At 33.7% G+C, this 27,049-nt stretch overlaps 1 protein-coding gene across 5 annotated transcripts in view; it reads right to left on the bottom strand.

Annotated features, from left to right (window-relative positions):
* The window catches only part of LOC129801642 (protein prickle-like), a 184,484-nt gene that overhangs the window by 18,907 nt on the left and 138,528 nt on the right, over nt 1-27,049 (bottom strand). For all 5 annotated transcript variants that reach the window (XM_055846886.1, XM_055846889.1, XM_055846888.1 and 2 more), the window contains 2 exons: nt 13,001-13,409; nt 2,633-2,746 (listed from right to left, as the gene is read on the bottom strand). In XM_055846886.1, the coding sequence (XP_055702861.1) occupies nt 2,633-2,746; nt 13,001-13,409 (523 nt within the window). The remainder of the gene's footprint in view (nt 1-2,632; nt 2,747-13,000; nt 13,410-27,049) is intronic.

Below are 27,049 nucleotides of genomic sequence, written 5' to 3'. Positions count from 1 at the left end.
ATAAGGAGTATCACCTCACTGGTAAATGTCTTAAATAATTTCCCATTTTTCACACGAAAAATCTACAATATCATTCAAAAAAAGCGAAGAAACATTATTAGTACTTCACCACAGTTAAATAAAACTAAAGTAAATACGAAGTTCTGTCATATCTCTCGTAAGCAATTGCTCACAGTGAATTTTCAACAAAGCAATTTCAACTCAAATCATATATTCAAAATTTAACGTATTTAGTGTTAAAATCTTCCAAAAAGAACAAATATTTGGATAAAATTCATTATTCATCAAATATTGGAATAAAAATCCATAATTTTAATCAATTTATTTTTAGTGTCCAATTTTATCCTCAAAATGTCCAAAATAAGATACTGGACAAAATTATGAGCCTTTCCCCTATTGCAAGATTTTGTTTTCATCCCTTTGTACAATCCTCAGCCCAAATCTTTTTTAATCCTTCGTATCTATTTTCTGCATCTCTGTTTTCCCAGAAAGTCTCATTAAAAAGTTTGTTGGAGAGACAGAAAACATTCTTGAGTTTAAAAAGTTTCTTGTGAGTGTTTTTTCACTTGAACAACTTCCCTGCTATTAGTCATCGGCGAGATTTTAGATAAATCACAAAATATATATCATTTTCTCATGAAATATTTCTCCAATAGAATGGGGATTTGGAAAAAAGATGTTTTCAAACTTTATTTGTAGATTTTGCGTTAGATATTATGTACACATTTTAGTGTTTTTTTTTCGTGGTTCGTGAGTGAAAAATAAGATAGTTAATTTTATAGTTTTGTATCGAGTTCAAGATCTTAATGTTGGAATTTGGAATTTCAGCAGACGGTTCTGAGATTAAGAGTTAATGTGAGTTAATTTACCTTGTTTCTCATTGGCAAAATTGGCAATTTATTGCTGTGATATCAAGAAAATAAAATTATTTCATGAACAAGTAAAATATTTTAAATAGGAATCTTTTCTAATCTTTATAACCTTTGATATCCAGTGTCAAATCCATTCAAGTCTGATCAAAACCAAATTTTAAAGACACAGAAATATTTATATTTTATCATGAATATAAAATAATAATAATAATTTATTAAACCTTTGAAAATTTGTGCTTTTTTGTATCACATTCGCTTATTTGTCAAAATGTTTGCTAGGGGGTATTACTCCTTTGTACGATAACTTTGTAAACGGTAAAAGATATCAAACTGAGATTTTAAATAAAGCTCATTCTCCATCGTGATGTGCCAAAAAGTAGTTTTATTGACTTTACGATCTTCTATAACTTTAGTATAGATCAAAATATAATTTACACATATTCCGGATTACAATCACGATTATGGAACGATTCTAGGTAAAGAAAAAAAAGAAACAAGGTTTTGAATGGTGAGCAATGAGGTGGTAAAGTAAACGTCATATTAATAGTTCTATGGTTGATTTTGGAATGTCTCCCGAAGGCCTCAAGCTGTTATCTATAAGCGTTTGGCCTTTGTGTCTGGTATAATGTCCGAAACAGACAGATCAAAAGCACAAGCAACGTATCATTATTGTTCATCATAAATTGCCTAAATCGTGAAGATATGTTGAAAAACTGGTCTCCGGGATGGAAATGGAAATTTTGAGATGTCAAAAAGTAAAAGGATATAGGGTAAGTGTGCTAAATTTCGGCATAGTTGCATGCAAGCGTCAAAGTCTCAAGTTTGAAATGTAATATTTTAAATACAAATTGATTTTTTTATTCTTTCTTTTGTAAGAGTCTTGCTTGGAACCTTGTAGACTGTTTATCGTCTTTATTTACTCTAAAATCATTCTTAATACATTTTAAAATGAATAAAATATCGTCGGTTGCCTCAGCAACTGTGCTAACTGCATCTGCTTTGTGTCTGCATTCATTGCAAACGCCACGCAGCGATGCGTTGCTTACAACGAATGCTGACACAAAGCAAATGCAGTTAGCACAGTTGCTGAGGCAACCGACGATATATAGACACAGCTTTGGTGCCCTATTTCGGCCACTTTCATTCTCATAGTTCCTTGCCTTTCGTGAATTCTTCCAATATATTTTTCACGTCATCTCGTTTGTCGAAGCTACATTTTTTGCTATTCTTTTGCATTGTGTAATTTCTGGAGTACGTAAAATCTAAAAGTTCATGGAAATTCGAGGAACAAAAAAGGTGGCCGAAATTGCAAGATGGCCGGAATTTGGCACACTTACCCTACTGCTTTAGCGGTGCTGACCACTTTTTATTTTTTACTGACCGCTTTTAATAAAGTACTGCTCTTTTTTAATTTTTTACTGATCTTTTTAAACTTTTTGCTGCCCTTTTTTATTTTTTACTGACCATTTTTTTATTTTTTACTGATCATTTCGATTTTTTTGCTGACCAAATTTGACTTTTTACTGCTCGTTTATTCAATGCCAAATTTTAATAGTAAGATTTGATTCAATTTGCGTCACTAACTTTTTTTTAAATAAATTAAGTGGGAAGATTCAGAATTTTCTTTTCATAAATACTCTCATGTAACATGGAAGACCTGATAAATTCAGTAAAGATTTCGTATTTGCGGGAAAAAGGACTCTAAGTGATTTCCAACCCCTTATGCTCAACTCAAACCCATAATCACACCCTCCTTTTACCTCATTATCGTGGGGTGGAAGTTGCTGGAGCAATTGCCGAACTCGATATCGTTCACCCACGCTGTTCACGTATGGAATTTTATCCTCGGGAATTTGCGAGAAATAGAGATGAACCTGCAGAGAGAAGAAACATGACGAAAATTAGTTGCATGGAAGGAATGGTTGAGGCAAAAGTAAATGTATGATTTTCCATCATGAGGGAGATCTCTATCGTGGCATTTTCTGCCATCCACCACAACGTCATAATGAAAATGCTGAGAGACATATAAATAATCGTCTGATTCAATTAACTCCAACCATATAAAACACACTAATGCACAGGACCTTCTCAGCATTGACATCAAGAGGTTCTTTGAGGTTTTTTTTTCCAAATGATATTAGGGTGACAGTTCGTGAAGTTTTCCCTCGGTTTCTTTGCATTAAACGTTATAATATATTAATGTTATATAACTTATCTTAAAAATCAGCTCACTTCAAATATTATTTAAAAGAATTTTTAACAGTGTAGTTTTATAAAGCCTTATTAACCAAATCGAAAAGTTGATGCGATGCCGATAAAATTTTCGAGGAGGATCGATGAGTTGATGGGCATGTACATATATTTTTGAATACATTTTTGAATATATTAACATATAGTAAAAATAATTTAATTTTTCTTTTCAATAACACATCAATTTATGGAATTTTGAAACTGGTAGGGTGGATACCCCAAATGATGCCACTACCCCATTTGATGCCACCTTGAAAAAAATATAATATATGCAATAGTGACTGGTGCATATATTTCAGAATTTCTTAATGTAATATATTAAAAAATTAGCATTTTATTCAAGGTGACATCAAATGGGGTAGTGGCATCATTCGGAGTATCAACCCTATGTTAACGTAGAGTCATTTACTATTTTGTCAGTTAAATCAGCATTTGTCGTAACTTCCTTTTAACAACTTTTCAGAAGACGAAATTTTCAGTTAAGCATTATTTTTCCTAAAAATGTGCCTCGAATGCGATACTTTCGAGTCAAAATAATAAAAGTGGCACTAATAAACTGTAAGTCAACTCGAGAAAATCTTTATAAAATGTTTTAAAAGCTGAGATATTGAGATATATGTTAGAAGAAACACAGTAAGATTTTATCGTAACTTCCAACGTATGGAGATCTTGGAAGTTACGACAATTTTGAAAAATGCATTATATCAATTTCAATGACTCTAGTGATAAAAAGCGCCTTTATTTGACTAAATTAATCAATTAAACTCTTATTCCTGTCCCTAAAAGCTTTTATTTCATAAATTTTATTGAATAAATTTTGCGCGCCGTGTCGCTTGTTTTGTTTTGAATTAATGACAGATGGGCAGGGATTTTTTTATCACTTTTTTCTCGCAAATATTGAATTAAAATAATTTCATGTTGCATTATTCGCACTGTCTTTGGATATTTGGAAGAGTTTGTGAACATTTTAGTGAGAAATATTACATTTTTGCTGCAAATTTCAAGCCATTATTTACTATTATTAAATTTCTTAAAATTTATGCTTGTCTTTGAAAAATTCTGAATAAAATTTCCTGGTGACCTAAAGGGGATTCGAACACGGGACATTTGCATAGTAGAGCTAATACTCTACCACCTCACTCATTAGTGGTCTATAAAATGCCAATAGGGGGAAGTGGGGCACTTTTTAATTGGAGCACCTTTGATAATTAGTTTTTTCTTCTATCTTTAAAGGGAATTGGATCTTACCTGATATAATTTAGCTCCCTAAACCAATTGTGAAGCTAAATTACAATATGATGAGCCTCTATTTATTTGAAAAAAAAATTGAGAAAAAGGGCCAATTTCTAAGGTACCCCAATTCAAATGTGCCCCATTTTCCCCTAATCTAAATTGAAAAATATTATGTATTTTTTACCATTTGAAAATTTCAGAAATGTACATAATATTTCATCTAAATTCCAAATATAAGATTGCAACTGCCAAAAAAAGACATCTGGGATTTTTGTCAACACCCCGGTCAGAAGAAGAAAAGCAACGTGCTTAGAAAAATAATTGAACAATAATGCATTTAATGTTTTTAGGGCCTTGTCCCTTTACTAAAGATCTCCCTTTTTGGTGGGGTTTGTGGCCATAAATGCGGATTAGGTATTATTGGCTTGGAAAATGCCCAAAGTCCGAGCAATCTGGATGGAAGGAAAATGGCACACGCACATCTTTTAACGACCGAGAAAGTGTATTTTATGAAATTTGACATCCCCAAGAATTATGGTCCAATATAATGAGAATATTAAATTTATTGCAGTTTTCACTTAAAAGTCCGAGAACATGACCCTTTAGGTTTAGACTTTTGGTTTATTTATTATATAATATATTCGGAAAGGAAGGGTCTTCCCCAAATTTTAGTGTCAAATTCGGCTAAAGAGTTCTTTGTATTTCTCCATTCTAAATTTGCTTAAAAGACCAATGTAATTTTGTGTTCTAAATAGCGACAATGAACGATGGAATATGCAAATATAATCCCGGTGAGATAATTTATGGAACCATAAAATATTTTTCCCATAAAAGTTTTATTGGAAAAAGTAATATTCTAGTAATTCACTTTTCAATAGTTACAATGTTTTCAATTTATCTCGTGCTATTTTGCATATTATTATTATTTTTGTGCTTCAGTGGAAAAATTTATGTTCTTAATATTCTTTTGTCACGCTTTTATTGTCTGGGGATGGTGTTGTGTTTTTTTTTTACTCCGTGCATGAGAAAATGTTTTGGCTTTTCGTGGTTCATTTAGATGAACAACTCTCTGAGGAAATTGGATAAAGTTGGTCACCTCGAAACGGTCAACTTGGCGGTTTATTGGTTAAAATTTAGCATTTATTATTACTTTTTCTGCTGTAAATTCTTGAAGTATAGGCGTGTAATTGCAAAAATTCACACTTGATCAATCAAAAGGGGTATTCATCTAGAAGTATAAGATATTTCGCTTCAAAAGTTTCATGAAAGATTTTGTTGTGACTCTGTAATTTTTATCAACTAATTTCTGACAAAAGCCTTTTTTTTAAATTTAACACAACCACACATGGGATAGCACGGAACAGTGATTTTTATTTCTAAACTATTTGAACAATGACGATCATTTCTCTATTGGACAAGCATCTCTGTAGTATCTTTGAATTCATATAGGTCTCGTCCTCTGAAGTTTAATATCTAATTAAAAAATAGCAGTGTTCGGTACTAATTCGTGTTCGGGCGTTCGCCAATTTCTCCCATATTAAACAAATTCTTCAAAATTTTAATAGAATCTTATAATGTTGGAAAAATCTTTTTATTTTGATATAAAAATTAACAATATCACTTGATAGGTTTTATTTCGGAAAATACTTTATTTTGTAACTATTTGAGCAAAAATTCTAATTAAATGTAACATTTGATTTTCAAAGCAATTTTGTGCAAAAAATTAAATTAAGCGAATTACATAAGGTTTTAGTATTTCATTTTTCTCAAAATCTATTTTATCCAATTGAAACATTCGAAGAACAATTTCAAGTAGGGTAAAGTGGTACAAGTTGGACAGGGCTTTTTTTCCTGATAAATTTAGTACTTCATTTTTATTTGTATATTTTTAATGCTTTCGTTTTATAATTTGGTTCCTTGTGCTTAAAAACAAATTTTGTACTGTATTTATCAATAAAAAAGCTATGTCCAACTTGTAACACTATGTCCAATTTATATCTAACTAAGTTTTTCATCCATTCATTCATTTACAAATGCTTAGTCCTAATGGAGTCATGGGTTTAACGCATCTAGTTTAGACTTTCAGTCTTTGTATTTATAATTACTTCTAGAAGACGTTCATTAAAGGCAAATTTTAAGTAAATTGGAATAAAATTCAAAGAGATAGAACTTTTCAAAGTTCCTTCGGATAGTCAATCCGAAAATTTCATCGTCTTTTGAATCAAAATGTTATTTTTTAAATAAATTGTCATGATTTCTTAAAGAGAGACACCTGTTTTAAAGGAAATTGACTAGTGATGAACCGGATGTTTTTTGTTTCGTTGATTACCCTTTATATGGGTTTCAGACTGGAGGTTTAGTCCAGTTCCTAGAAGTCTCGAAATCCTAAATAATAGGAAATTTTAGTGATTTCTCATGATCTAGTGAATCAATCAGTTTTAATAAGCAGCCCTAAGTTAATTTTTTTTCCAAAGAAGATAAACCACATTGCCAATCCTTAGGTCTGAAGCCCATATTATTTTATAAGGCCAAACGTAGTGAAAATGAATACCGCGGCATAAATTGTAAGATAAGATTTTGAATTTAATTTTATTAACACTTCAGTTGATTCCGAGCTGACCTCACTGACTAAAAGATTTTTTTTGATTTCTGATAAATCTATGTCAGTAATATTGCTTAATGAAAGGGTTATAAATATAGTTTTTTTCAAAGGGTTACTAATTAGGTTTCCGCTATCGAAAGTTTGAGAATATAATATTTTTCTTAGCTTTCGAAACTCATCAAAATCTTAAAAGATTTCACAAACATTTATGTTTTTCCTACAATTTTTTTTAAATCATTTAATCATTTAATCATTTATTCAAATTTTCAAAACACTTAGCATTTTGCCCTTTTTCTAGTTTCCTCTTTTGTAAAATAAGGTTAGAAGTTCACCTAGAATAGCAAATCGAAAAAAGTATCACTTTACAAGTATGATAATTTTCTTCTTAGTTGGATTTCCTTTGGGAAAATGCATCGATGCCGCAAGTTTGCATATCAATCCATTATGTGTTGAGTGATTTTTGCACCCAGTCATTTAACGTTTTATTCATTTAATAACAAGTAATAAGTTTTTGCATCCCAAACAAGAAAGAAAGTCAAGTTGGTGAAGTGTCAATTAACTCTTCAAGGTGAGGCTGCTTGGGAAAAAACGAAAGAGTTTTAATGAGAGAAACGAAAGTTAATTTTGGCATCAATATCTTCCGGAGGAATTAGAGCCATTAGTGCTAATTTCCTGAGTCGTCTTTTTATTCTCACAGGTTTCATCAGACTATGTGTTAATTACCATTAAATTGCGACATTCATCCATCAAGTGATGCAGACTTAGGTATATTTTGGATGATTGTGCATCTCCCATCGATATAAAAATTGACCTAAAAGGTTTTATTGATACTTGATTCACACTTTAATGCTATTGGGTTTTTCATAGCATTACCCCTTCTTCTCTTTCGCGAGAAATCACTTTGATCTCCCAACTCTTGCTTACTCATCCTCATTTGGATTTTCAGTCTGATGCGGAGAGCTCTTTCCCGCCATTCCAACGAAGAATTAATAAATGTTTTAATTACCTCAATTGCTTTCAATCTGATTGAATCGTGATTTTCGCCCAAGGGCATAATCCAAATACTAATTTACACAATGGAGTCGGTTATTCAATAATGCCGAATTCAATTTATAAACGAACCACGCGAGTTTGCAGAGAGATACTTTATTGAATTTTGAATCGATTTTATATGGAATTTCATTAGTGTAGGATGGGAATAAAAGTCAATATCATTTTGATGATGTCAAAGGCCCTTAGGGAAATCACAGTATGATTAAAGCAGAATAAACACATATTCTAGAATTATTTTTTTTTAAATTCGGTTTCATTGACGTATGATTTGGTAAACCATTTCTTAATTTTATCTATCTAAATTACATATCTCCGTATTTCTTTCTCCTCAACCCTGGTTAATTTTCAACACACCGGCAATTATGCCAGTTAAAGTGTCTTATCATAAAACTTGTTGAAGCTACCATGCTATCTCTTCAGCAGCTGAAAATATGCTATTGCAGATGAAAACAGCACTTTATCATTCTGAAAAATCTTCCCTTGTGAAAATAAAAGACGAGAAAAATTTTTAATTAAAATAATTGCACCAATTTCTCTCTCGAAGTTTACTTTTTGCTACCCCTCGAGCTACTTGAATCTGCGGAAAGTCAGGAAAAAGAAAATGTCACAACTTTTAATTGCTCTCGACTCTTTGGCTTGAATTTGTTCTGCAAGAACCACCGAAGAAAAGTCCGTTGTTGGCACAAGAGGAGTCATTTATAAAATTTTCTGTTCATTTCAAATGCTTCGGAAAGTGTGGTGGGTGTTTGCAGAGAACATAAATATTCCAAGATCTTAGGAAAGGGATGAATGGGTGGCTAAAATCATTGTGGGTGAGACGTGTGGACAGGAAAAGGAAGAAACACATGAGGGTGTCATGAGTCGTCTTGTGTGACAATATTCGCCCAAGAGAGTTAGAGGAAGCCCTATTGCAAAAGAAGCCAACTCAGGGATATTTATGTGAACCTTTATGGTAGTCTTTATATTTTCATAAATATCTTTATGGCGATAAAATCAGTCTATGTGGTCAGTTTTCTTCCTGGAGCTTAAGGAATGTTTTCCACCCTTTAAGAGGGCTTTTGTCACTACTAACAAAAGATACATTATGTATTTCACCAAGAAGTTGAGAAATATGAAAGTCACAACTGTTATGCAAATTTAATATGGTACAGCAATATTGCAAAATAATTAAAAGAAATATAGTAAAGATGGATTTCATATAAATTTTTATTGCTTTTTTTTATAACATAGAAGAAATACCTTTTTCTTTCACTTCAACACTCAATGTTAACAACATAATTTTCTTTTGAAATTGTCTTCAAAGAGTTTATGTGCTGAGAAGATAGATATCTTAACATTCCATCTTATTCAGATTACCATAATAGATGTGAACAGGAGAGATCAATCCTAAGAGTTATATCATAAAACCAGTGATAAGTCCAGAAGAGCTTATGGTAGCTAAGATTCTTTCTTCTCTTCCGGATGCTTGTAACTCGTAATGTATACAAATTCGATTGTGAATTAAAATTTAGGCATAATTATGTCGTACAAATTACAAACTGTTCTCTGTATCCGAAGTTATGGAAAGTCAGAAAGAGGCTCTTTTCTTGAGTTTTTGGGTTAAAATTTGATTTATATTGAAAAGAAATGGCCGAAATTACAAGCTGGCCGAAATTTGGTACAGTTACCCTTATAAAAGATAAAAAGAGGAGATTTGAATACAGACGAAAATTTACGATTTTAAACACCCAGGATAACCTTGACCTTTCGTCTATTGCAATTAAAACCCGATATTTCAGAGGAATATGTTTTGTAGTGGTTATAATCGTACAATTTCATTTTATTATTTTCTCTATTGATTGATGGATTTATTGGAAAATTGCTTTTCTTAGTAAATCCTTCAAAGTGTCTCGTCACTTGAGACAAAATCCCCCTTGAGATGCCACACCATAAGTATAATTTGTAAGTAAAACCATGAGCAAATTGAGGTTGAATCTGAAGCGACCAAAAAAAAAACCACCGCAAAACAGCCCAAAGATGTTTGCAGATGAGAAAAGGGATTTTCTTGCATTTCCTTTCATCCCAACCACCATGCATTGTTTCCGAAATGCAAACACTCAAAATCCCCAACGCAAAAACATTTAGCTCGTCGTGGTTTTGAGTTGAACCCAATTTTCCCTGAGATAATATTTATTCACGGCACAATGGGATTGTTTTATTTCTTGCATCGGTGGTTTTATGGTGACACTGTGGATGGCTTGGTGAAAAAAAAACTTAAGGATTTGCACATTCAGACGATAAGGGAGGATGTACCGCGAGATTCAAATCCTCAAGAGAGCCTTGGATGAAATTGGGCGGGTGAATATATAGAGCTCTTCAGTATACATTTTAATGGGCAAATTACAGACGGAGCGTGAAGAAATCTTCCATCCAGCAGATTTGTGGGGAGTTTCCCGCAATTTACACACAAGAATCCCACCCCGTGCTGAAACTGATGCCACCCTCCTTAACTAAATCGCCTTCGGAATTGCATTAAAATATCTTGAAAGAAGGACGATAGGAGAGGCAAAAAGAGACATTTTTGTGTTGAAGAAGAAAGTGACTGTAAATTATCGGCATCTTTCTTTGTGAAGAAAAAAGAAGAAGAACTTTTAATATGTCCATCGTATGAGACGGGATTTTAATTACAATCACCACATGCCATTGATTAATTACCTCTTGGTTACAGCGACCCTGACACTCGCTCTTTGACTTAATGAAGCACACTGGAGAATCACAAAATGCGCACTTCAGAAGAGATTCACTTCTCGGCACCCAACGATAATTAGTGATAGAGACATGCAAAATCTACACACCCAGAAATCTTCAATCAATAAATCATTCACTTGCACCCAAAGAAATGCCTTTTCTCCGCCGTGAGCTGAATTTATTGAATATCAATTGATGGATTTTTATGCCAGAAGCTAAATACTTCGCTACTGACTTGCTGGACAAGATTTGTTAGGCAAACATTAACTATGCCTTAAGTGAACGAAGAAAGTGAAGATTCATCTTGATCTACCTACAGCATCTTGGGATACATAAAAGATGCTAAAGAGTTAAGGCAACTCATTATACGCAAAAAGGCGGTCTTGTCCAGGAAGAAAAATTTAAGAGCCTCAGTGAATCCCACCCACCTATAAATTTCTTATTTTATCTGGTTTAATGTTAAATTTAACTTATGTAACTAAAAAAAGGGTTAAACAATTCTGCATGAATGCAAATACTATAATTTCATTCCATATAAGAAATTTTTAAATTGAGTATTGCTTTCCTCAAGTGCGCTTAAACCCTTTAAGAATGACAAATAAATCTAACTATTCATTTATTGAAGAGTATTTCATTACTCTTATTTACTATAATTTACGGGATTAACGACATTGCCGGCGCCTGTGTGGCTGTCAACGGAAATCCGGCACCTGAAAAGTTTAATGAGAAGGAGTAGTAGAACAAAACATTTCCTTCCAGCACTAAAGAAAACCGCGCAAATTCGCAATTAACAGTATGGAATAATTGGATTCGTAGAAAAGGAAAGGTATTTTTTGAAACGCTTTCGATGTAAATTAAAAAATATATATTTTTTAAATTTTAGTGCTCGAATTTCACAGATGGACCAGTAAATTCCTTAAATATTTTCATCTTTTCTTAACATAATGTATCTTGACGTTTTAGACGATTTTTGAGAAAAGATACAAGGCTGGTTGTTCGTCCAATCGTCCGGTCATTATCAAACTTAATGGCCAAATGATTAGAGATACCTGATGATTAGAGGAACTTTCAGGATTCCCCCCTATAAAGCGGTCTTCAGACTAGGGGGTTTAGCCCAAATTATCGAAAGTCTTAAAATCCAAAATAACAACAGATTTTACTGATTTTTCACAATCTATTCTTCACAATCTAATTCTAAGTCTAATTTAAAAAAAAAAAAAACAAAAATGACAAGAAACTGACGATATTAAGCCATATGGCTAAGCTTTAGGTCTGAAGCCCGTGTAAGTCGAACTAAAAAGACAATTAAATTCATTTTCCTTCATTCAAAAAAGTGTTGACACTTTAAAATTAAAGATATACCGTAAGTGCGGGGGACTTTGTCCCCTTCGGGTCACTTTGACATCCTCCTTCTCGTAAGCTTTTATTTTTAAACGTTTAAGAACGGTTTTCACCTATGGGCAGAATCACATTGACAGTAAAATGCTCATCGTATTTCGTTAATTTACGCATTTTCATTGCAATTCTTACGCAAATTCTCGATTACCATATTACCTTATCTTATACTCGGTGACACTAGGTGAAAATAATACAAGAAAATTGAAGAAATAAAACAAAAATGCAATACACGGTGAGCAAAAAAAAACTGTACGATTAATTTCACATATACAGCTTTTTTTTGCTCACCTTTTATCGCATTTTCATTTTATTTCTTCAATTTTCTTATATTATTTTCACCTAGTGCCACCGAGTATGAGATAAGGTAATACGGTATTTGAGAATTTGCGTAAGAGTTGCAATGAAAATGCGTAAATTAACGAAAATTGTCAATGTGATTCTGCCCTTACTAAGAAATTGGTAGCAGAGGCTGAGACCATTGAGCTGTTAAGTATTTCGGGATTCAGGGCTTTGTTCCTTTAAGTCCAGGTTAAAGACTTTATCGATAGACTTTATTGAAAAGTAAAGAATTTATATAGGTAAACCTTTAATTTTTAAATGAAACTGAGCTTTTATAAATCCAGCTTCGTATTTGGTTTGCGGTATAAAATTTTTCATGATAAGGTCCAGTTATATTTAATAATAGGAGAAAAAGCCTTATTTCAAAAGTTTTCTACTACCCCCTAGTGTTTCGTATTATCAAAATGCGTGGATTAAAAAAAAAGCATTTAGGTATAGGTGTATAATAAAATACAAATATTAGAAAAAAAAATACGGAAGTTGGGTCACGCACTCATATTAAAGAATTTGGAGAATAAATCCTCACCTGATCGGGCCTGAGGCCTGGTGGTACCCATGTATACTCTTCGAGGGCACATCCGCTATCATCGTCGGACTGTGAATGCCTTTGAACGTCCAATTGATGCCCAGGAACTAAATGGCCTGCATGGAAGCCCGGATGGAAGGTTTGTGCATGGAAGGGTGCCGGGACAGCAGACGTGGCGGCATTTGGCACATGACCGGCCGGCGGCGGAGTGCTCTTGGGCGGCAAAGGGTGAATTTTCTGGGCTGTGGACGGTGAAGGCTGTGGGGAGGCGACAAATGGTGGCGGCTGCTGAGGATACGGTGGCGGCAGATGATGTGGCGGTGAAGTGGCTGGCGGCGGCATAAAGCCGCGTGGTGAAGAGGATGCTACTTGCTGCGGATACGACATCGGTAGCGATCTTCTCACCGGCCTGAAAGAATAATAGAAAGCATTTTGTTAGTACATTTAATGAACTAAAGGTGCAAAACGTATACTTCATTTCCCGCAAATGGTACTTTTCATAGAAATGGCTCAATTGGATAAATTAAAAATATACACCATCAGAGAGAAAATTTAGATTAATTGAGTTGTGTGTGAGAAAGGCACATTTGCTGAGAAGCGATGAGATTAAGAGCAATCTTAATTGCAGCGAAAATCTTCATAAGTCACCACAAATCTTAACCCTCTCAGCAGGGTTTTCTTCGCCATCTTCATTGCTCAGATTCCGGAAGACAATATATTTATGAGCTGTCTAGGTTAATTTACAATCACACTGGGATGTCTGAGAGATGTTCCATAGATAAAACTTGTGTCACAGTCGCATAATTATATGGAGTTTCAGCTGATTCTCTCAATCTATATCTCCGCGATTGATTACAAGAGATACATAATAATAAAATATTTTGCATATAAAAAGATCGTAAAATAATTCGAATAACTTTTTGAGTGATTTGGTATCAAATATTTGCAAAAAAAAAGTAATTTATATAGGTATATTCTTATATCAAGATCAACATTTTTAGAATCAAAGCATATAAATATTTTTGATTTAAAGCTAATTTATTCGCTTTGTTTTTCAAAGTTTGAATAATTACGATAAGGGTAGGATGAGTTAGATTAATGATTAAATTTTTGGATTTCTAAATCCGTGCTCGCTTTCAAGATTCTTTTTATTATTATTATTTTTTTTTTATTTCAAGATTTCAAACGGTTGGACTTTTATGGCCTCTACACATTGAGAGCAATTTTTGTCAAAAATTGCTTTTTTGAAGGAAATTCCCTGCAGCGTTGTAGGGGGAAACGTCAAATTTCTGTCAAAAACGCAATTTTTGACGAAAATTGCTCCCAATGTGTAGACGCCTTTATACAGTAAAAACTTTTAAATATTTCGATTTTTATGTAGTATTAATATTAGAACAACAAAAAAAAACAAATTTTGATATTTTAGAAATTTATATTTTTTTGTTTATGTGCGGTAGTAAAACATTATTAAAAACGACAATAAAACACTAGGGGAAACTGGGGTACCACCAAACACGGAGTAGCACCAAACACTAATTTATTTCTAAACTCTTGGACTATCTCGACCATTTCTTTAATGGACAAGCATCCCTATAGTGCCTATAAATTCCTATTGGCCTTGTCCTCAGAAGTCGAATATCTGATTAAAAAATCGCAGTGTTTGGTGCTACCCCGTGTTTAGTGGTGCCCCAGTTTCCCCTATTGAGATATTGAGACTCAATATACTTGAAACAAGATTGAACTTCATCTATGCCTCATACAAAATTCAAACGATTTCCCAATCAAAATATGGAGATAAATAAGTGTTTTATTTGATAAATGCATACATAGATATGTCACAACGCCTCTTTCTCAGCCTCTTCATCCCGATTTTAAAAGCAGGAAATGAAGAAAGAACATCGCAATCACAGAAAGATCAAATCCAAGAAACTGCGTGTGACATTTCTTTCAAGATCAAATGCATAAATTCTGAAGAATCTCAACTGGATATTGATAAGGGAAATGGATATGTGATGCAACTGGGTCTCAAGAACATCCTTAAAGTCTAGACCCCCAGACATTCAATCAATATTATATGGTGTGGAATTTCGAACAAGATTGTTGAGAGGGAAGGGTTAAGAAAGACATTTGCATGGTGCATTTATTTCGGTACTTTTTGCACCTCGGAGATGCTGGTGCATTTGCAAGAAGACATCTCAATGCAAGAGCGTTTTCTAGTTCATTTGCTAACGGCAACTGTTATCTCCTTTCTCACGTGTGAGCCTATTTGTCTCGCGATTGAGGTGAATTATACGCTACATTATGGAAATTTATGGCGTGAGCAGAGGTAACGGGTGCACATGCAGAAGAATACAAATTGCCCAGGTGATCTTTTGTTTGCTGAGGGAGGATGAGACAGAAGTTAATTGGTTGGAGAGGTCAACAATGGTGTGTCAACAATTTAGTGAGAGTGTCACACAATTAATTACTGCACCAACCAAACAACACGTTCATCCATAAATTGTCGTGATTTCGCATTTGGATGCATTTCATAAATGCAGTAAATGCATCTCCTGGTATACCAATCTCACATCCATTTGCCATCCACAGACCAATGGGTGGTCGAGACAGATATCACGAAAAATTCAGCACTATATGCATAATAGAGTTGATCAAAATGGCGAATTGTAGATTACATTTGTTGAAATGCGCACTGTGAATGAAGTAGTATCCTCATTTAATTGAATATTTAATGTTATAAAATATTTAAGACCCATTGAGTTCTCTGATTGGTTGAAGTTTTAAGAGCTTTCAAGCTCCAGCCAATCAGAGAACATGATCGTTTTAGCAGATCGTATTCTATGCAATTGCTTTTACATTTAAATCTACTAAAATATTAAAGAAGTTAGGAAAATTCTTGAAAGATTTTTGAAAAAAAATAACATACAGAAACGCTATTTTCTAGTAAATTTTCAAACATTTTAACTAGAAAATCAAATGACCAAACATAAATTAACTCTGTTGAAATGCAGTAAAATGAATTCTGCGTCGAATTCATTCATTAATCATTGCGAATGTGTGCAATTGCAGGGATGGAGACATCAAATAATTTCAGGAATTTCGCAATGAGTTCAATTTTAATTTGGAAGTACCACCCCATGGTGTCCTTTCCCCCTCTTCATGTTCTGCATCCCTCGGTACCATGGGATTAATGTAAATCAATTGATTATTCTGGTATTTTATAGCATATACGAGTCACCTTTTCCCGCGCAAAAGTCACACACCAAATGGAAATGTGATTTATGCAAATGAGTCAGGATTTATTGTTGGTGTGTGGAGTATCCTGATAGCGTCCAAAAATACGTCGACTCGCGATAAGGTGCACAAAAAACAACATTTCAGAGAGAATGGCCACATGGAGATTAAGAGTCACGTTAAATCAACCAATGAAATAGAGTGGGTGTTCAGCAAAGTATCTCAGGCCTCTCTTCAGGCACTCATAATTAAGTGGTTGGGGAGTCATAAAAGTCTGACTATATTGGAAATTGAGCAATTTTCATAATCAAATGGAGACGTCTTTAGGAGCGAAAAAGGCATTGACTATACATGATGTCATCACAAGGTTCAGGTATTTGTAAAGCTCTTGGAAAGCACAGAAAAAAAGAACTCTTTTGATCGATAGCGCGTTTTCAAAAAGTGTTGTGCGTAATCTTATAACATACAAAAAATTGGGTTTGAAAGCAACAAAAAAAAAACCTTCAATTATTCCGAATATAAAAATATTCTTCCTGGTATTTGCGGATTTCAAAGTATGTTAAAGAGGGGCTTACGAATCTTACAATCGAGGGGTTTTCTGAAATTCAAATTTGTAATATATTATTTTTGTGTTCTAATTATTTTTCAAATATCATCAAAAATCCAAAACCTTGAAATTTAAATTTATCACGCTTAAACGTTTTCAAATAGGGTTAAGAAAACTAATATCGGGAAGCCCCGTTTTAAAAGGACTGTTAATAAAATTTCTTGCAAAATTTATATTCATATTCGAAGTAGTAAATATTCGTCATAACGTTGCGAAGTATATTTTATAGGCGTAATTACTCACTGTATATCATGCAAAAATTTCATGCTTATTGCTCAATGTAATTACAAGAAAATCCACTATAAATAAAACATAAGGAAAAAAATAAGAGTGGATTTTTTTCAGTAAATGAAAGTCAGTGAAAGTAATATCTTGGTCAACTTCATTGTCTTTGAATGTCAATTAATTTATTCCAGACATAAGAGATTGTGTGCAGAGAAAAAATTTGAATATTTTCAGTGTAAATAGTTAAATAAGTTTCAGCTCAATTACAAGATATTTGTGGAAAATGGAGACTCATAATTTCGATGGTAATTTTCCAATTTATTGCTTCCTTTCAAAAAAAAAAAGTAAATGGAATTTTTCTCACGTGCACTCAAGTTTCCATTTTATGGGTCATCAATTAAAAAAAAACCCTATGCTTAAAAAGTGTGCATTTTGATGGGGAATATGACAAATTGGTGGAGTTTGGGTGAGAATGTGAACCGTCTTGAAATTCTAGTGCTAGAACATGGTATTGTAGCGCACGTGAAAACATTTAATTTACATATGAATTCAACATTTTTGTGACTCTTGAGAAATTTTCCAATGTTCTCTGGGGATGAGCTTGAAAAATTGTGAAGAAATGGGAACGTTCATTGTAGACATTTTATTTATTTTGACGATGAAGAAAGAAACTTCATAAATACTCCATGCAAACACAACTTTGGCGTCGTTGTTCACACTACAGGTGGTTCATAAAATGCCAACCAGAGAAGGAAGAGGTACGGAAAAGCGTCACTTCTTGAAAGCCACAGCACCATGAACACTTGCTAGGAAAAGTGTCATTACGATCTCAGAATATTTAAAATATCAGATAATTTTAAAAATCAAGGTCAGGGAACTAATACAGCTTTAGTCATGCAGGTTAATTCTCAAACATCTTAATGCTTCCTGGAAAGATTAAAAGATAAAATAACTTGATTCAGCTCTTGATTCTGAAGATTTTTAATTTATTAATCATTTTATAGAAGACTATGAGCAAATAAAAAGCTAAGTTACGCGATTTTAAATTTTACACAATATATGTACATTAAAAAACTTATTTTGCTATTGTTTTTGGATGTATAAAATTTATACAACTTATAAAATTATTTAAGTTACAGCCATTTTAAGAATAATTTGGCCACAGATAACCCAAAGAATTATTTTTAGGGGGAACATTTGTAGCTTCGAATGAGACGAGTTTCTGTCTACACGACTTTTTCCTATTTCTTTTTTTATGGTCGAGATTCAATAATAAAAAGGGGATCTTTTAGTGAAGTGGGGAAGGGCATTAGCTTTTGGCATGAAGATCTATGGCTCGATTCTTTCATTTGTGAATTCAAGTCCGTCCCGGTGCAAAAGACTGAATATCTAGAAAGGGACATTTTTGCAAAATTCAGTAGCAAAAAATCAGAGTCCGAAAAGACACTCCTGAGCTATCTACGCTGGACGACGCAGGTACTTTTAGTACGAGTACTTGCATCTTACGGTTCTTCAAATTCCTGTCCCATACACTAAGAAATAAAAATATTTAAGAAATCAACTAAAACAACTTTATAACCGTGAAAATGTAGACAAATATATTAGGATGTGGATAAATTTATAGGATTATTAGGATTGAGAAACAATTTTAATAATCCTTTAATAATTTTAGACCAAAAATGTGTTCTTTTTCGTTCTTGCTAGAATTGCAAAAGTCAGACATTAACGTTGATCTGAAAAAAATCCAGTCATTAACGTTGATAAATTCTATTTCAAGCTGCAGAGTGCCGCAAAAAAATTGACCCTCGGTCAAAAATTTACAAAAAGTTCATTAATTTTTTGGATTCTGTAACGGTTTTAAGACCAAAGGTTTAAACCTCTATTTTTGGAATATGTCTTTATTTCTAACAAGAAGAAGTAACAATAGCATTTCAAAGTCTGAAAGACCACTTGCCTCAACATACAATCTCGATTCAAAAATTTTCCAAAAACCTCATTTGTATTAAAGATGAGAAGCCATAAGGGAAAGTAGTCTCCCTTTGAACGTTCATGCCTTCGAATAATGCAAATTTTCCTTTAGTTTTCTTAAGAGACTTACACATTTCTATTAAATATTAGTTGGCTTAAATAATAAATTGTTGATAATTCCATAATAATTTAGTGTAAATCTCTTACGATAAACAAAATAAATTTACATTATTCGAACGCATGAACGTTCGAAGGGAGAGCACTTTCCCCTATAGGGTAAGCGGGTAATATCTAATTTGGAACTGTCAGATTTTCTAACAGTTTTAAATGGAAAAAGGAAAAATTTAAATTTAAATTTGTGAAAATGATTGCTGATGGAGACAATAAAAAGTGAGAGTTAGGGTAAGTGTGCGAAATTTCGGCATAGTAGCATGCAAGCGTCAAAGTCTCAAGTTTGAAATGTAATATTTTAAATACAAATTGATTTTTTTTTAATTCTTTCTTCTGAAACAGTGTTTCTGGGAACCTTGTAAAGAGTTTACCGTCTTTATTTACTCTAAAATCATTCTTAATAAATTTTAAAATGAATAAAAATATAGACATAGCTTTGGTACCCTATTTCGGCCACCTTCATTCTCATAGTTCCTTGCCCTTCGGGAATTCTTCCAATATCTTTTTCACGTCATCTCGTTTGTCGTAGCTACATTTTTTGTTATTCTTTTGCATTGTATAATCTTTAGAGTACGTAAAATCTAAAAGTTCAAGGAAATTCGAGGAACAAAAAAGGTGGCCGAAATTACAAGCTGGTGGGAATTAGGCACACTTACCCTATATGGTCTTCAAATTATAGATTTAGTTCAATTCCCGAATGCCTTGAATTTATTTATAAACTGCACCTAGGTTCTAAACTCAAAATTGTTAGTTCAAAGAGCCCTTAAAAATGGCAGAGGTGAGAAATACTTCGCATAAAAGAGCAGTATCAAATATCGGATAGAGGGAAATGGGCACTTTGTAATTATACTTTTTTTCTCCTATTTTCAGAAGGAATTAAGGCAATTTAACTTGTCAATCAGATTGAAGAGTTGAATTATATCATGCTAATGTTCAGTTCTGTTTAAAAATAGGTGAAAAAAACTATATCTTAAAGGTACATCAACTCAAAGGTGCCCCACTTCTCCCTTCAGATACTTATCAAAATCTGATTGTCCTTACTAATACGATTTTAATATTCAGTTTTGAAGAAACATTTAACATTAAAATTTTAAATTAGATATATTTTTCCTTAACGTTGTTGTCGTTTATCCTAAAATAAAACTTTTAGTTATTCTAACAAACTCTCGAATATTTACTTATGTTTTTATTCTTACTTCATTTGTAGTCAATGTAAGAAATTTCTAAATACCAGATAATGTGGAATGAATATCACTACGCGAAAGATAGGAATAAATCTTGTTTAGCAAAATTTTTTTTATCAGATAAATGTGAATCATGCTATCATGAGAAAATTTTAATGATAAATTAAATTCATAAAGTATTTTACTAAAAGATGTTGAGTGTCTGTCTATATTCTTTGGAATACAACTGTGTTTCATTGGATGGTCTCTTGGGCAGGTAAATCCACTCTTATACACCTGTTTCATTTCTCTCTTTCCTTCGTCTCGGCTAAATGATGTGACAAATAGACTTTTTGCCCACAGATTTATTTCAGAGTGTCTCCCGTTTTTCACATCGTCAGTCGGTATTTTTTTTTTATTTTACCCTTTTCCACCATTTGATGCGTTAATTGACTCGATGAGGTGTGCAGGCAGGAGCTCAGTTCCCAACAGTTATACTTCCTGAGGATTTTGCAATGAGGAAGTAGTCAGTGAAGCTGTTGTAATTGGGTACATTAACTCTGTCGGAGAATTCCTCTCCTGCTCTCCATTGACAAAGTACCTTCTTGGAAATTGTGTGAAAAATTATTTCAAGATGAGAGTGAATCTATAGGCAGAAGTTTTATCTTTGAGATTCTTCGGAGAACTAACTGCAAAATCTATAATCTCTTCCACGAATGGCATCATTAGTAAGTCAAATGAGGGAACAGTTTTTCCCCGAAAATCTCGCAAAAGTCTCTTCTTTTATTATTCTAAATTATTAGATTGCCCGAGGGAAAGGCATTAGTTGGAATTTAAAGATAATTTGGTAGAGCAAATTGGCCATTTGATAGTCTATTCTTCTCTCTTGCAATGTTAATTATTCCATTCCGAGTGCGACTGACAAGATGATTGAATAATTTTTCGCACCTCAAGATGCAATTGTTGGATGATGAGAATACTCTGCCAAGGGAAAAAAATGATCGAGAGGATTTGTTATTAAATTACTATTCAAGTCATTAATGTGAATCGTTGTTTATCATGTCTCACAGTGTCTTACAAATTTTTCTCTCATTCAACCTTATCGCAAATTCTTTTCACGTGTTTGTCTTGAATTTTTTTTTTATAAAAAGGACAGTGGTGTGAGCCAAAGAAACGGTAGATGGTTGAAGTTGCTGATTATAATATCCAATGAATTTGAATTTTCAGTATTCGATGTAAGTCAAAATTCATATTTTTTAATTAATCATTCTTAGGTGCAATTTTTATGACTTGCCTCATTTGTCTGGATGATTCCCATCTCAAGTTTCTTATATTGCAAACTTTCAACAAAGCAAATAAAGCACGTGCCAATACGAAGTTTTGTCATTATTAATTATGAAATTTTCATTAATCAACGATTAAAGCTCTTTGAAAAGCTCTCTTTGAAAAGCATTTCTTAGACCGCAAGAGGAGACCTCTCTCACATTGAATTTTCCTTTGCCGATCACGAAGGAGTATTGGTGTTTGGTATATGTTAAACTTGTGCAATTGACTGTGGCAAAAGAGCTGAATAAATAATAATTGCTGTCGATGCAAAGTGAAACTGTAATGCTGCTGGTTGCTGCTGTTCTTGCAAATCGCATCTCAACAAAAGAGCGACAGAAATCGCCGCGAGGAGTCAAATGGCGATGGAGTCTCGCGAGAGAGTCGTTTCATATTTACAATATATAGGGCTGTTGTTGGAAGCACAAGAAAGAAGGCAAAAAAGAGGCGAAGACATGGAGAAACCAGAGGATACCAAGAGAGACTTTCTTGTCTTTCTTGTGAATATCCTCCTCCTTATGCCACCCTTCCAGCCACTCCCGTCCCCCAGACTCTCAGTCCAAAAGAAATCAGTGATCATGGCACAAGATGAGGCAATGAATGTTCTCCACTGTCTCGAGATATGCTAATTTATTATTCCATATTTGTCATTTTCGCTTGTTTTCCGTAATTACACGTTGTGCCTTCGACAATTCATTCGCCGGATCGCGATTGGAAGCTGAAATTGAACGAGATCAGATGCGCTGGGATTTAATAGAGCTCTAGACTTAATAACACTTGGGATGAGACTCCTCAGGAGACCACAAATCCAAAGCCGACAATTTACAATTTGCATTTAAATATCCTCCATGGGCGCGACATGCTACTCTTTTCCGTGCAAAAATGCTACGGATTTTATACATTCCACGGAAGCTTCGCGCGCGTGCGAAGGTGAGAGGGATGCTACAGACTCTTGCTTAATCTTGCTGTGATAACAAACATGATGAGTCAATGACATTCAGTTTGAAAGACCACGATTTTCCAGAACTTCTCTGCGGCATGCATTTGTAAAATACAAAATGCAATGGTTTAAGAGTTTTGTCCGCATTTGCGTATACCGGTCAGTTTCACATAAAGTATACTAAAATACGCTATAACTGTTTCATCGTACTCTAATATTGCAATTCCATGAGGTAATTTAAACATTTTCCGATAGTACTGAAATTTAAATGTGCATTGTTACAGAATTAATTAAACCCATTAAATCCAGATTAATTTCACCTTATGCACAATTATATTTTTACAAAACTTATAATACGGATTATAAGCTAAATTAAATCAATTTTGGCCTAATAAAAGATGGACCGAAAAACAACATTTGCCGAAATTTTACTGGATTATTTTTAAACTTCAAAAATGATGATTTTGATATCAAATATGAAGAATTACTCTGGTGCGTCGAAGAAGTTTAAAGACGAAGAATTGGAAGCATTACTCGATGAAGACTCAAGTCAGACACAAGAAGAACTTTCAAAAACTTTAAGTGTTGATCGGTCAATAGTATCCTATCGTTTATTAAAATTACTGGGAATGATTAAAGCAAGGAAATTGCAAGACGTCAAACGGCGCTGTAAATGGTTTGTGATATAACATAAGAAAAAGAAGTGATTTATGCACTGGAATGTTATTAGAGGTGAATAATGGATACTATATAGGGCCGAAGGAACACCTATTGGCACTTTAAGACATCGTAATTTGATCTATTGGTACTCTATTTTATACCATTTGGGATATACGAAATTTAAACACCGATCCCCATACAGAAAAGTGGATTAATGAAAAAAAAACGTCAAAACTTACATTTTATTAGACAAATTTAAATATTTTGACGAGACTGGCAATAAATGCTCCCTATCGGAAAAACATTCCTTCGACCTGTTGATAACTTATATGACCTATTTTATTAATCATGTTGTGGTGGAAGGATCAGTCAGTCCCCAGGTACTGTCCAGAAGCAGCGATTTAGTTCCGATTAAAGCCCTAAATTCGCGTGGAGGTTCCTTCCTTGCTCCCTATATGACCTAAATGACCAGTATCAGTTTAACCCTTTAAGGATGAGAGGGTGAAAAAATCACTTTTTCTGACTTTTTGGAGGAAAATATTAATTTAGAAAGCCGTAAGACAAACAAATGTTTCTGGGACTCCGGTTTTCCAATCATCCTTAAAGGTTAAGAAGTAAAATTTTATTTTTTTTTTGTTTGATAATCTTCTGATCTAAATAGTCCAAATCAACTATGGTGAATAAATATTGAGGTTAAAAGGACAATATTAATTCAAAGAATTAAATCAATTTTAAAAGGTTAGAATAACAGAATTATTTTGTTTCTGTATATTTCCGGTTTGTTTCGGTTATTTCATTTGCGGTATTAAGCCATTAATTTCATAACAGGGTCCAATAAAGTTTTCAAACTTGTGCACATTTATTTTTACACAAAAAAAATGTATCGATCAGTGTTGGATTTTAGTTTTTTTTTGTAATGTTTCGAAGATTGAGAATAATAAATCGCCTTTGTATATATTAAAACTTATAAGAACACCTTTTCTGTTGATATAGGTTAAGATTAAAAAAAAGGTTTTATTGATTGTTGTTCGAAAAACAAGAATCAATTAGGTAATGTAAAATATAGAGGTTAGTAATGAGAAGATATTTTTCACATCAGAATATTCTATAATTATTTTAATCCCTTTCACGTGCCTTTTAAGCTTTCTTAACTTTCACCATTTCAGCTCGATGTGTGATCCCGGTGATTTGATCAAATCGGCTCATCTCTTTGTCGTATTAATTAGCATGTTTCAGTTGAGGTTATTTTGCAAAAAGACGCGCGCCGTCAGTTTCTTTAGTAACGGCATCCACATTGATTAAGTTTGCATTTAATCAACAAGATTGTGCACATATTTTAAATGCAGTTATCATGTCACTCTATTGAGATGAATTGCAATTCATCCATATCACGATTGCGGATGGCACGAAAGGTGAAAGATTTCTCCACGTATCTCGCGCCATCATTTTCACCTTTTATTCCCGCCAATCCGTGGCTAAATAGCAATTAGAGAGACGAGGGCACCCAGCATTTAATATCGCACGTGAGATTATTTCGAGAGAGCCTATCGGAGAAATTGAGGAGAAAAATCTAACTGCTGTTTTCCAATTTCTGGCGGAAGCTAGTATGGCCACTTAAGAATCTAGATTGGTCTTTTTGTGCATCTCCCCACAAGAGATTTTTCAGATGATTTTTCTAATAACACACCAACCGTTGGGATGAGGCAAAAAAAAAAAACCGAAGGCACCAGCACTCAGTCGTCTCATTAAGAGCCCAATGGAGGTTTGTCTTAAGAGCATCGCAAGAAGATTGGTTTGGCGGAATGTTCTTGTCTAATGGGATTGCTATCGACCGTCTAATGCTGCAATTCTCAAGAAAACTAACATCATAAAATTTACATTTGCGCGTTAAAGAAGCTCAGGTGAAATGCACTTTCAGCTTTGTGAAAAAAAATATCACTGCCTGAGCAATCTCATAGTAATAAAAATGAAAATCCATTTTTCTAATTCGCACTTAGCTGCAAATCGTCCATTTGTTCAGATTATGCCACAATGTTGCTCAAAGTGTGAGATGTTTCCATATGAATTTTTCATGCTCAGCGAAACATTTCATGGTGATTGCACGGGTGAGAAGAGTTTTACAGTCGAGAGATGCAATCTCGATTGTTAATTTATTGATTTTAGATTTTCAAGAAATTAAGACGCATTAAAATATCTTATAAATTTCAAAAGAGTATTTTTTTTCGTGCTTGATTTATATCGAGAAGCATGTGAAAATCTCCGTTCAGTAAGCTAAAAGAATGTATTAAATTAACTAAAAATGTAAAAGATGATGGTGTTTGTCGGATTCTAATTTCCCAAATACAGAGAAATCGCCCACATTCCTCTACAAACCATTCTCAATGAATCAATTTATGGGAATCGTGTAAGATTAGAAAGGCAGGTGAATGTAAATGCCTGTTAAACGATCAATTGAGGTCTTTCTTCTTGTCTCGATGGCTCTTTCCTATCGATGACAATTGACTGTACAACAAAAAAATTTAAAAGATAATCTCTTGAAAAATTATTGTGTTTCTTATCTCCTCTTAGTCGCCTAAATTTAACATGTAAAACACCTAAAACACCGATTAATCGCCTAAAATAAATCACATCGCTTATTTCTAATTTCAGGGAAGCGATTGCTATAGAGATCAACAAAAATAAGATTCTAGATACGGGCAAAAAGTGATCTTACTGAACGTGTTTGTGACTTCATAGCGATTGATTGGATTTCCATGTAATTGTAATTGCTTCCTCAAAAGAGGTCTGGACGAAACCTCTGGATCACTCACCCAGATGATTGATGGTGTCGATCGGCGTCCAAATTGATTTCTGGGACGCGTGTGGAGTTGTTGGCTGAATTGAAATGGACTGCCATCATTTGCGCGCGCGGGAAAATGACTTTTTGTGGGGTTACCACCAGAGAGAACAATCGTAGAGGGACAAGGTGGAAATCTTGTTTCTCCTGTTTGCAATAATTCAATTTGTGCTATAAATCAAAGCGTCACGCTCTCAAAGGTGCTCCGGCATCAAGTGAGCGCCTTTCTGAGCCTTCCTGGCCAGCTTTATGTGCGTGACGCTTGTCGTTCTCTGGCCTCCTCCGCCCACCACAATCCATCAAGCCAGGTACTCCGCCTTCTCCCAGATCACATATGGAAGTTTCTAAGAGGCTTTTTGTGTGTGTGGAAAGTGCTCACCTGGTGCTGGACAGGAGGTCGTGAAGACATTGAAATTGAAGGTATTTTTCCTCCTGTTGCTTATCTGCATTTTCACGCAGAGAATCCAGAAATTCACGTAGATTATTTGCATGTTGGACGATTGTGATCGAAATTGAGGAATTGTGATTGTTTCATTCCACGTTCAAGGTGATCTTACAGCACAATAATCTTTGAGAGTTCACTATACTTCTGCTTGGAATGAATAAAATTCTAATTTTGCAAAACATTGTTTTAAAGGGGACTTTGTTTACTATTATGAGTACTAATTTTGATAAAAAAATTTTTCATTATTATTTAATTAAAATGGTAAATATGCCAAAGGTAAGCGCTGGATGATTCGACTCTAAAGCTCGGATTGTCACTTTAAAATAAAATGAATTATTGAAAATTATTTGATGATTTCTAGAAATTATTTTTTTCCATAATGTATTTGTCCACAATCCAGCAGATTTTAGTTAGTAAAAAGTAGTAAATTATGTTAGATCCGTTAAGGGAATCTGTGAGGGCCGAATTCTTAATCCA

Source organism: Phlebotomus papatasi, chromosome 2, assembly GCF_024763615.1.
Source record: "Phlebotomus papatasi isolate M1 chromosome 2, Ppap_2.1, whole genome shotgun sequence".
Classification (NCBI taxonomy): Eukaryota; Metazoa; Arthropoda; class Insecta; order Diptera; family Psychodidae; genus Phlebotomus; species Phlebotomus papatasi.
This window is presented reverse-complemented; position numbering and strand designations above follow the sequence as displayed.